Source organism: Sphaerodactylus townsendi, linkage group LG02 (assembly GCF_021028975.2).
Source record: "Sphaerodactylus townsendi isolate TG3544 linkage group LG02, MPM_Stown_v2.3, whole genome shotgun sequence".
Lineage (NCBI taxonomy): Eukaryota > Metazoa > Chordata > Lepidosauria > Squamata > Sphaerodactylidae > Sphaerodactylus > Sphaerodactylus townsendi.
The window spans coordinates 7,844,815-7,857,109 of NC_059426.1; the positions used below are offsets into that span (position 1 = coordinate 7,844,815).

The 12,295-nt window shown below is 45.3% G+C and overlaps 1 protein-coding gene across 1 annotated transcript in view; it reads left to right on the top strand.

Annotated features, from left to right (window-relative positions):
* The window catches only part of TMEFF2 (transmembrane protein with EGF like and two follistatin like domains 2), a 328,663-nt gene that overhangs the window by 189,934 nt on the left and 126,434 nt on the right, over positions 1 to 12,295 (top strand). The window contains exon 9 of the mRNA XM_048483643.1: positions 243 to 339. Within this exon, the coding sequence (XP_048339600.1) occupies positions 243 to 339 (97 nt within the window). The remainder of the gene's footprint in view (positions 1 to 242; positions 340 to 12,295) is intronic.

Sequence of the window (12,295 nt, forward strand, 5' to 3'; positions counted from 1 at the left end):
CACCTGAAACCGACTTCTCCCATGATCCAATTCAGGTTGTGAGCAGAGCTTTGACTACAATAGCGCAATTTACCACTTTGTGCCACAGGCTTCTTTCATCCACATGGCCATGTTTTAGATGTTATAGACACCTTTTTGTACATCAATGCTACTATTGTTTTTTTTCCCTGTATTTGTGATGGTTTTGTGTCCACTTTGGTTCAAGAACTGAGTCTTTCCTTCTTGATTTATGTCATCTGTAGGTAGTGAGGGGTCTGGAGAAACCATTCAGAAGGAAACTTCCACCTGCGACATTTGCCAGTTTGGAGCAGAATGCGATGAAGATGCAGAGGATGTCTGGTACAGTAACACATTTATGCTTTTGTGAGCTTCTGTCAGTTTTGCGCAGACTTCCTCGTGGACTCAGAGGTGTACATTTCTTCTTCAAATCACATTTTCCTGGAGCGTAAACCAGGAAATTCTTTTTCGTTGCTTCAGTTGTACCCATCGTTGTAGTCATCCCCGCAGGGTCGTCGCTAAGGAATAGGCGAGACGCGGAGGAGGTTTCATCTGGTGGAGAGCGTCAGCAACAGGAAGCGCGGGATTTCGTGATCCTGACAACTCTGCCCTGTGCTGGTCTCTGGCACCTTTTATTAGGGTTTCATTGTGGGCGTGTAAAGGAGGTGGGTAGGGAGATGAGCGGGAGACCGGGAGACCTGGAGATCATCATGTGATGCATGATCTCACCTGGCTACGTGCGGAGAGGAGCGTAAGCGTCTGAGCCTAATCCTCACCTGGGGGCAAGACCATTGTCCCTGCGCCCGGTGACTGAGCCAGACAGTTCATGACCCGTGACTCATAGGGGGATGAGGAGTGGGGGTGCGGTGCGACCAGCAAGGCCGTAGGTCCGTTGGCGTCCCAACGTTCTACCACGGTGCTGCTGGGTCAGCAGTGCATTACTACACATCGTGGTGATGGCGATGAAAATCTTGCACCCAATTCTTGGATAACTAAACCCCAAACAAAAACAAAACCCCGAGGCAAGAAAGCCAACTTTTGAAATGTGATGGTTTATTATTCACGTTGACTATTTTAATGGAATGAGACTACAAGCTCTCAGCAAGACCAAGGAGCAGGGCTAACAGCAGTTTTAACAGAGGGAATTGATAGTAGGTGATTAGTAGTAGTAGTATGTTGATAGAAGTATGTTGAGGGGGGGATATGATTGAAGTCTATAAAATTATGCATGGGATAGAAAATGTCGACAGAGAGAAAAATTTCTCACAATACTAGAACCAGGGGGCATACACTGAAAATGCTGGGGGGTGGGGGGGAGAGAGAATTAGGACTAATAAAAGGAAACACTTCTTCACGCAACGTGTGATTGGTGTTTGGAATATGCTGCCACAGGAGGTGGTGATGGCCACTAACCTGGATAGCTTTAAAAAGGGCTTGGACAGATTTATGGAGGAGAAGTCGATCTCTGGCTACCAATCTTGATCCTCCTTGATCTGAGATTGCAAATGCCTTAACAGTCCAGGTGCTCGGGAGCAACAGCCGCAGAAGGCCATTGCTTTCACCTCCTGCACGTGAGCTCCCAAAGGCACCTGGTAGGCCACTGCGGGTAGCAGAGTGCTGGACTAGATGGACTCTGGTCTGATCCAGCTGGCTTGTTCTTATGTTCTTATGTTCAATTGTAAGCCATTTTGTATCTTCTTATAGGAATGGAAAGTGGGATATGAAAGGCACCCCTTCTTCTCTCACAGAGTGGCCAATCAGTTGCTTTGGAGGGCCAACAAAACAGGGCAGAGAGCAGGGGTCGCCAAGATTTTTGAGCCTGCAAGCACATTTGAAATTTTGACACAGCATGGCGGACGTGCACACAAAATGGCAGCCAGAAAAACGGCTGTCACAAGAGGTGGAACCAGCCCCAAAATAACTGTCATCAGTAAGGCAGTGTAGATCCTTGTGCTGTGGTGGCAGTTGCTGCCGAAGCAACAAAAAAAAGCACAGCCAATCAGAAACCTGGCTGGATAAAAAACCCACCTGGCCCCACTTTGCACTTTATAATAGAAGTTCACCATCATGGTTTTGCTTGATAATATTCTTTATTTATTTGAATACAATTGTTGGTATAAGATTGTTGTCCTTGTCCTTGCTGGCGGAATTGTTTAGTCTTGGCTGGGCTCCCTTTCTTGCTTGCCTTTTTCCCCCCTGCAAATGTTTGTTCCTTATTTACCTACTATGTAATCCAGAGCAGAGTTACACTCCTCTAGGCCTGTTGACTGTGACATATTTAGAAAGGTGTCACGTTACGTATGATGGTACTGTTTGTGGTGCAAACCCACATACAAAATTCCCCAGTTTGTGGTGGGAAGTGGGGATACAAATAGAAACAAATGAACAAATAAATGGGAAGCTCTTTAGGCAATGCTTTTTCGTGCTATTCCATGATCTGGAAATGCGGGTAACCTGTTTCCCCGAATATAAGACATCCCCTGGGAAAAAAAGACGTAGTAGAGGTTTTGCTGAAGTGCCAAATATAGGGCATTCCCCGAAATTAAGACGTAGCAAAGTTTCTGTTTAGAAGCATGCCCAACGAACAGAACACAGAAAAAGAAGACATACCCTGAAAAATAAGACATAGCACATCTTTGGGAGCAAAAATTAATAGAAGAAGAAGAAGAAGAAGAAGAAGAAGAAGAAGAAGAAGAAGAAGAAGAAGAAGAAGAAGAAGAAGAAGAAGAGGAGGAGGAGGAGGAGGAGGAGGAGGAGGAGGAGGAGTTTGGATTTATATCCCCCCTTTCTCTCCTGCAGGAGACTCAAAGGGGCTTACAATCTCCTTGCCCTTCCCCCCTCACAACAAACACCCTGTGAGGTAGGTGCGGCTGAGAGAGCTCCGAGAAGCTGTGACTAGCCCAAGGTCACCCAGCTGGCGTGTGTGGGAGTGCACAGGCTAATCTGAATTCCCCAGATAAGCCTCCACAACTCAAGCGGTAGAGCTGGGAATCAAACCCGGTTCCTCCAGATCAGCGTGCACCTGCTCTTAGCCACTACGCCACTGCTGCTCCACTGTCTTATTTTCGGGGAAACACGGTAGTAATGGCGGCCCAATTCGGGGTGCATGTTTTCCAACTGAAAAAGGCAGATCCGCGCTTGTAGGCTCACACAGGCACCCCACGTGACTTGGCACTCCACTAGCAAACGTCTTTCACTCTGCTTAAAAACAAAACCCATTCAGTTGAAAAGTCTTTAATGTCTTGCTTCTTTTAATCTGTGAAAGCCCCTTGTCTGTAAGAGGATCCTGGGCTACTGGCAGGCTTCCCACCTTTAATGCGTTTTGCACCCAAGTAGAGTGTGTGAATATTTGAAGCGAGCCAGGGGCTAGGCCCGTTTATTAAGCGCCAGATTGCAATCTACCAGCAAATCGGGCTTTCGCTCTTGCTTGCTTTGGGCTTTATTGCCGAGCTTACTCCGGACATGGTTGACGCTTGAGGACAGGGAAGGGCTGCTATTCATTGTAAGAGCCGTGACAAAAAATGGAGGGCAAAGTATTCCGTTTTGAGGCAGGGAGAAGAATTTCAGAGATGGTGCAAAAAAAAGAAATTTAAAGCAGCTCAGAGGGAATATATAAATAGAACATATCAAAGGAAATACCCTTTCATCTTGTAAAGTAGCTTACTCTCCGCGCCTGATGGTGCCAGGAAAGCAGCATCCCAAATCCTCAAACTGTTGTGTTCCAGGTCAAGAAGAGGAGCTGCTAACGCAACTCTGGGCTATTCACGGCTTGTGAAAAAGGCCGGGTGAAAAATAGCTAATAGAACAGTAACTTCCTTAGATTCCTTGTCAAAGGAAGGACTGAAACATTCTCTCGGATTAAGGCAAGCCTTTCTTGGGGAGTGGGGGGGGGGGAAGGGGACGGAGAGTGGAATCTCTGTTTGGTAACATGCATTAGGACCAGAGGTGGGATCCAGCAGGTTCTCACAGGTTCCCGAGAGAAGGTTACTAATTATTTGTGTGTGCCAAGAGGGGTTTACTAATTGGTGATTTTTCCACGTGATTTTTGTCTTAGTTACGCCCCTCCTCCGCTCCTCAGCAGTAGTGCGCAGAACTTGAAGCAGTCTAGCAGGAGGTGCGTGGCAGCCTGCGCCTGCGTGCATTCGTTTCCCGCCCAAGGACCGGCGCAGTGGCTGCGTCCTTGCCACAGCCCCGCCCAGGAATTCCCCGCCCCCGGAATGCCCAGCCACACCCCTGTCGTGCCCCGCCCAGCCCCATTGGCACTACACCACTGTATGAATCCCACCACCATGGGAACCTGTTACTACCCTGTTTCCCCTAATATAAGACATCCCCGAAAAATAAGACATAGTAGAGGTTTTGCTGAAGTGCGAAACATAAGGCATCCCCCGAAAGTAGGACATAGCAAAGTTTTTTTGTTTGGAAGCATGCCTGACGAACAGAACACAGAAAAATAAGACATCCCCTGAAAATAAGACATAGCGCATCTTTGGGAGCAAAAATTAATATGAGACACTGTCTTATATTCAGGGAAACACGGTAAAACTTTTGGATCTCACCACTGATTAGGACCCAATGCTCACTTCCCATATAAAAACCCCTAGTATTCATAATTTCCTTATAAGACGGTAATGTAAAAAAGCAAGGAGCCTGAATACCATTAAAAGATGAGCATATAGGTGGTACTGAAGGGACAATTCTAAAATTTCAGAGACTCGTCCAGCCAGGATCAAGACAAATCGATACAAAGTTGCCTTTCCAAAATTATTAGCAGTCTAGACCAGGGGTCCCCTAACTTTTTAAACAGGGGGCCAGTTCACTGTCCCTCAGACTGTTGGAGGGCCGGACTAAAAAAACCTATGAACAAATTCCTATGCACAAATGATTGTAAAATGTTCGATTTCACCTTTCAGCCTTTCTGTCATGGTCTATTTTTAGAACAGTGACCAAAGTATGTCAAGTACAGGGTGGCCTCCAAATATTGTTGGGGAAGCTGTGGAATACCTTCCCCTGTAAAAAAAAAAAAAGCAGAACTTTCCCACTGAAGCATTCCATCTAACCCAGGATCAGGTATCTTCCTGGGTTCTTTCCTCCCTAGCAGCCAGCGAGCGATTCGCCAGCCTGCTGATGCCAATGGGAGTGAGGCGGAACAGAAAGCCTGAGAGCAACACATGGAGTAGCCGAGAGGGAAGGGCGGAGCAGGTGTTGCCACATGTAAGGTTTCCAACTCTGGGTCAGAAAATGCATGGAGATTTGGGGGTGCCATCATGTAACTGCAATCAATGGCCGTTGGGGCCAGTTCCTCCTCTCCCTCGAGCCCCCACTGCACATGAATGGAGCCATCGCTGCCATGCCTGGTGGGCCAGATAAATGCCTTCAGGGGGCCACATTTGGCCCCCGGGCCATAGTTTGGGGACCCCTGGTCTAGACTTACAAAGCAGGGGAATTCTTAGCAGTAAGTCTCCCCAAGATGCATACAAGAAGTTGAAATTAATTACAGAAAACATGCATTAAAAGGCCACTCCCCAAAATCTGAAAGACAATTTAAAGATTCATTAATTTATTCAAGAATATGGTTACTGTAACTTTCTAGAAGGGGAGATGATCGTTTTCCCCTCAGGGGTCCTGTTTAATCATCAGCTCTCAGAAGCAAACAGCTTAGCAAGCAAAGTGATCTTGTTAAACGCTGGCAAGGTGTAGAAATGTGGCTTGTGGATGGGTATGACTACACAGGCCCGTACCTGTCTAATTAGTTCATTTGCTTTCTTGAATTCCCCAACAGTACAAAAGCCAAAATGACACGAAAGTTAGAAGAGTCTATTGCAGTGGTGGCAAACCTATGGCACTCCGGATGTTCGTGGACTACAATTCCCATCAGCCCCTGCCAGCATGGCCAATTGAGCCTGCTGCCCATTAACTGTTTCAGGCTCAGTGAACAGGAGTAACACTTCTGTGTTTCAACAACAGACCACAAATCCTCACGCAGAAGATAAGCCTTCATCTTCAAACACCAGGTCACATAGTTATGCTCTGTTAGCCGCTCAAAAGGCAAGCCAGCAAAAGACGCAGTCATGGTGCAGTCATAAATTGTTTAGCACACAGCAACACAAACAGTTACTCACGAGTACAGGCAGAATCTGGGCCCATAACCTGTTGAAGCAGCGGATTTACTCTGAGTAGACCACCTTGCAGGACGCAATGTAGACAAGAACTGAAAGACACACAGTCACCAATGCAGTTCTATTTATTGCTATCTACTGACAAAGTGCTTTGCCAGACCACAGGTGTTTTCAGGCACACATCACTCTGTTGTCTGTGCTAACGATATACAAACGTGGTACCAATCAGGTGCCCGCACATTATCAGGTTTTGCACACAGTACATGTTGTGCACTCAGTCCTAATTATGCACACGGCACCTGCTAGAAGGAGGGTCCAGCTGTCATTTAGATTTTGCTCTTCTAAACACATGTTCTGACATGAACAAGTGCCATAGGTTCGCCACCACGGGTCTTTCGTCTGATCCAGGATAACCTGAGATAGGCCAGGTGCCCGCGACCCGAGGCTTTTGGGCAGGCCCACTGCTTCTACCCATGTTCCTGCTGCGCACACTGCCCAGCGCCACTGGAGAAAGATATTCAAGCATCTGAATGACCCCTTCCGCACGGGCCAATAAATGCGGGCTAACCATGGTATAAAACCCATGTTGGGGAGGATCTTCGCACAGATCCCGCTCCTAACGTGAGTCTGCTCCACACCCGCCCCCACCCGAGTTTTTCAAGAATTGCACTATCAGGGATTATTTCGTTTTAATGCAGATTGTGGCCACGGCCTAGTGGATGGCGTTAGTTGGCTGCACTTCCCCTTTTTTTCAGCCCCTGCCTCTATGCTGCATAGCTGCAGAGGGGCAGAGGGACAGCAGCATGGCTGCGGAGGTCCATGTCATGATATTTAGATCATGGTGATCATATCCTATCCAGCAGAGGTACGAGTCAGCAAGAAAGGAACGATCAGACAGCTAGAGAACTGGTTCTATCCAGATGCAACTGACCCTTTACAATGATTGGTGGAACCATGTATATAAGCAACAGCAATGTACTGTGTGTTTGTTCCTTAGGGAGACAAATGCCTGGTGAAGCACTTTGTTGGACTGCTTAATATACTACTCTGTATATAGTATCTTGTACATAGAGCAACTCAACAGTAAAAGCCTTCTTTTATTTCTTTTATTTTATTTATGGGTTTTGTATACCGCCCAACCCCGGGAGGGCTCTGGGCGGTGAAATGAAACAGCTGTGTGGAGTTTTTCCTCATGAAGGTGGGGGTTTGCTGTACAAGCCCATTAGTCTACTCTGAGTAGTACCGCTCAAGCCTGCTATCAGTCCATGCCTGCCTGGCTTCGTAGCTATGCAGCAGAGGGAGGTGAGTGAAAAAAAGTGCGACGGCAACATGCATTGCGTTCGCAGGCTCCATTCACTGCCTGCATTGCGAGACGGGCACGTGGGTTGCTTTACCCCAACTGCAACCGCTGTACTTTGCCCGTATGGAAGGGGCTTAAGCACGGACAGTGGGAATGGTATTGAGCAAACACGGGAAGGAGTCTTAGATCGAATCCCCACTACCATCTTAGCTAGGTTTTAGAACACAAACTAATCAGGTTTGAGGGACGACCTCCCCGGTCGAATCCCCACTACCGTCTTAGCCAGGTTTCAGAACACAAATGACCTCAAACCTTTTTAGAGTGTGTTCTGAAACCTGGCTAAGATGGTAGTGGGGATTCAACCGGGGAGGTCGTCCCTCAAACCTGGTTAGTTTGTGTTCTGAAACCTGGCTAAGACGGTAGTGGGGATTCAACCGGGGAGGTCGTCCCTCAAACCTGATTAGTTTGTGTTCTAAAACCTGGCTAAGATGGTAGTGGGGATTCAACCGGGGAGGTCGTCCCACAAACCTGGTTAGAAAATACCCAAGAAGCAGGTTTGAAACAGAAGATAAGTTTACTGGACAGCGTAAGTATCTGACCAGGGTGTCCCCTTAAGTAAGAGGCACACCCACCATAGGAAAGACCTTAGTCTTTATAGATACAAAGAATACATTCGTCATACAATCATCCCTGTACCCATGTACATAATCCATACCCCTTTCACGTGCTATAAGCATGAACCTTAAAATCCCATTGGATAGTTTCTGTCTCCTTGTCACATTAAGACAGCCTCTATCCTACGTGTCACAATCCTTCTGTTATTCAAACGCTGCATGCTGTTTCTCACATCCCTCTGCCCATATGCAAACGGCTGCAATAAAACTAGCTTCTGCCTTTTCTGGTTTTCCAAGTTTGCTCCTGAAGAGAGATACCTCCTCAGGGTATGCAGGTTTTTTGCCTACATTCTTTAAGATCATAAAACTTCCCTTTTCCCAGTTTGAAATGATTTTAACTTTAACAGATTATACAAACATTGATTCTAACAATTATACCTTTGATTCTAATGCAATAGAATTATAGTAAAATACCAGTACATATGAATCTCTCATTGTCATTTCTGTGTTCATTTAACATATATATAAAAACAAAGTTATAAAGTATATGTCTTCTGTCACGTATCAACCTTTAGTGACAAGAAGATCTTAAAGATGTCTATCTTTGCTTGTCTGCATAATCACTGACAAGCTTCTAACATGTCTTTTGACGTGCTGCTCACATGCAGTCCTGCTAGTCACTTATACAGAAACCCCATTTTGATTCTTAGGAATCTTTGGTTCATATAAACTTCCATATTCCTTAATCAAATACAATTTGTAGGCATCCTGGTCCATCTCCACACTAGTGATAAAATTCATGAGAGAGGCATCATAGTTTTGCAAAAACCCAAATTCAGGTGGTTTTGCATGTGTTTCCTCCCCCCAACCCATTTTCTTTGGATCTGATTCAAAGCTGTTGTGAGGCCAGAACTCAAGTCCAGCCTGCTCAGCTGTTTTGAGAAAGATAGGTTAGAAAAAGAGCAAAAGACATCTGACATCAGAAACAAACAGACAGTTTACTTAGCAGAATATAGAAGATTACAGAAGGTGAACTCTCCCGAGGGAGAGGCACGCCTTGGTGCTCTCAACTGAGAGACACGCCCCCTTCCGGGTGCTCTCAACAGAGAGGCACGCCAACCATACGAAAGACCCCAGTCTTTATAGATACAAAAATACAGACGTCACACAGTTCATCCCCTTAAGTTCCACGTACATAATCCATACCCTTCACGTGCTATAAGCATGAACCTTAAAATCCCATTGGATAGATCTGTCTCCTTGTCACATCTAGACAGCCTCTATTCTACGTGTTACATTCCTTCTGTTATTCAAACGCTGCATGCTGTTAGCTCGTGGCCCTCTCTGCCCATATGCAAAGGGCTGCAATAAAACTAGCCTGTGTCTCCAAGAAAAACCTGTTTTCTTAGTTTGCTCCTTCAGAGAGAGCTATATCCTTAGGATATGCAGCATTCTTTAGGATCATAAAACTTTCCTTTCATTTCCCAGTTTGAAATGTTAAAAACATGATTTGAACTTTTAAAAGATTATACAAATGATTCTAACACAATAGAATTATAGTGAAATACTAATACATGTGAATCTCTCATTATCATTTCTGTGTTCATTTAACTAAACAAAGTTATAAAATATGTCTGCTGTCATGTTGGCCTTTAGTGACAAGATCTTAAAGATGTTAATCTTTGCTTGCCTGCATAATCACTAGCAAGCTTGTAAAATGCCTTTTTGACCTGCTGCAAACAAGCAGTCTTGCTAGTCACTATACAGAAGCTCCATTTTGATTCTTCATATCTTTGGTTCATATGAATTTCCATATTTCTTAAACAAATACAATTTATAGACATTCTGCCCCGTTCCCACACTGTCTTTTATTATTATTCTTCAAAACACTGTTGGGCTGCTAGAGTGTCCCATATGAACAATAACAATACTGTACAGTCTTCCCAAGTCAATTGTTTCTTTGATATGCTTCCCTTTCTAGCAAAATTAGTTACTTCCTGTTCTGGCCTTTTCTCTCCAGACGCCAATGAAGAAATGGTTAATTATCTGTGTGTGCTGGAGGATGGGGTGGATTGTAGCAAGCCACGCCGCTGTTCTCTCACCCCCATGACACTCACTTTGAACCACATTATTGCAATAATAAATATATTTCTTTTTAAAAAAGTAATATATGAGAAGTGATTTTGGCTTGCTACAAAGGAAAAAAAATCATTATTAAAGCCACCTATGCATGCATAGACACACACGAGCTGATAATTAACCATTTAATCATGAGCGCCAGCAGGAGAGAAACCTTGGAAAAAGAACAGGAAGTAATTAATTAAGCTAAAATATTTATTTATTTATTGGATTAATAAAGAAACAAAATTAAAATGCAGGGAGAGCAGGGCCCTTCCTGAAGGAGAAGTGCATTTGAGTAGATGTAGGCCGAACACGGAGGGCTGTGTGAAACTCTCTTTTTAATTTCACGTATACTTTAGAGCAGAAAAGGGATCCTTCAGCTGTGATCCTTCACAATCTACCCACAGTGAGTTCAAGCGTGGTGTAATGGTTAAGAGCAGGTGTATTCTAATCTGGAGAGCTGGGTTTGATTCCTCTCAGCTCCACCTGAATGGCAGAGTCTTATCTGGTGAACCAGATGTGTTTCCACACTCCTATATTCTTGCTGGGTGACCTTGGACCAGTCACAGTTCTCTCAGAACTCTCTGAGCCCCACCTACCTCACAAGGTGTCTGTTGTGGGGAGAGGAGGGGAAAGGAGCTTGTAAGCCACCTTGAGTCTCTTTACAAGAGAGAAAGATGGGGTATAAATCCAAATTCCTCCTCCTCCTCCTCCTCCTCCTCCTCTTCTTCTTCTTCTCCTTATTCTTTATCAAATCTGGAGGAACCGGGTTTGATTCCCAGCTTTGCCGCCTGAGCTGTGGAGGCTTATCTAGGGAATTCAGATTAGCCTGTACACTCCCACACACGCCAGCTGGGTGACCTTGGGCTAGTCACAGCTTCTCGGAGCTCTCTCAGCCCCACCCACCTCACAGGGTGTTTGTTGTGAGGGGGGAAGGGCAAGGAGATTGTAAGCCCCTTTGAGTCTCCTGCAGGAGAGAAAGGGGGATATAAATCCAAACTACTCCTCCTCCTCCTCCTCCTCCTCCTCCTCCTCCTCTTCTTCTTCTTCTTCTTCTTCTTCTTCTTCTTCTTCTTCTTCTTCTTCTTCTTCTTCTTCTTCTTCTTCTTCTTCTTCTTCTTCTTCTTCTTCTCCTTTTTTATATGGCGTCTTATCAATGTACAGGAACACCTGTCCCCATTAGTAAAACACTATACATAAAGAACAACAAAATAAAACTTGCTACTTTTGAGGTGTGGATTTTTAAAAATGCCTTTGTTTTTTGGTGGTGTGTTATCAATCCACACTTCCATGGTTGCACCACAAAAGGTCAACAAGATACGCAAGAATAGAGGAAAATTTTGTACAAGTTAATTGTACAAAATTTGGAGGTGAAAATCAGAAAGATAGAGAATCGTCCCTTGTGCAGCACTTCTGCGTCGAGAATTCAAAGCACCGAAACTTGGAGAAGAGTGCGGATAAAGAGAGTTTCAAAAACATTTCTAGTATGAATAGGATTTTAACACTATCCTTTTAAAGAGAACAGCAGCAATAATTTATGCAAGAATTACAACATTATGACAACCAAAAACTGGTGGGGACATTGTCCAGAGAAAGTCACGGAAAATGAGAAACTTGTGGGACTTTCAAATCCAAACGGACAAAGTGTTGGTCCATAATAAGTGTTGGACATCATAGTGATTGAAGACAAGGAAGAAGAAGGAGGAGGAGGAGGAGGAGGAGGAGGAGGAGGAGGAGGAGGAGGAGGAGGAGGAGGAGGAGGAGGAGGAGGAGGAGAAGAAGAAGAGGAGGAGGAGGAAGAGGAGGAAGAGGAGGAGGAGGAGGAAGAGTTTGGATTTATATCCCCCCTTTCTCTCCTGCAGGAGACTCAAAGGGGCTGACAATCTCCTTGCCCTTCCCCCCTCACAACAAACACCCTGTGAGGTGAGTGGGGCCGAGAGAGCTCAGAAGAACTGTGACTAGCCCAAGGTCACCCAGCTGGCGTGTGTGGGAGCGTACAGGCTAATCTGAATTCCCCAGATAAGCCTCCACAGCTCAGGCAGCAGAGCTGGGAATCAAACCCGGTTCCTCCAGATTAGATACATGAGCTCTTAACCTCCTACGCCACTGCTGCTCCATCATTGACATAGCAACACCCAGTGGCA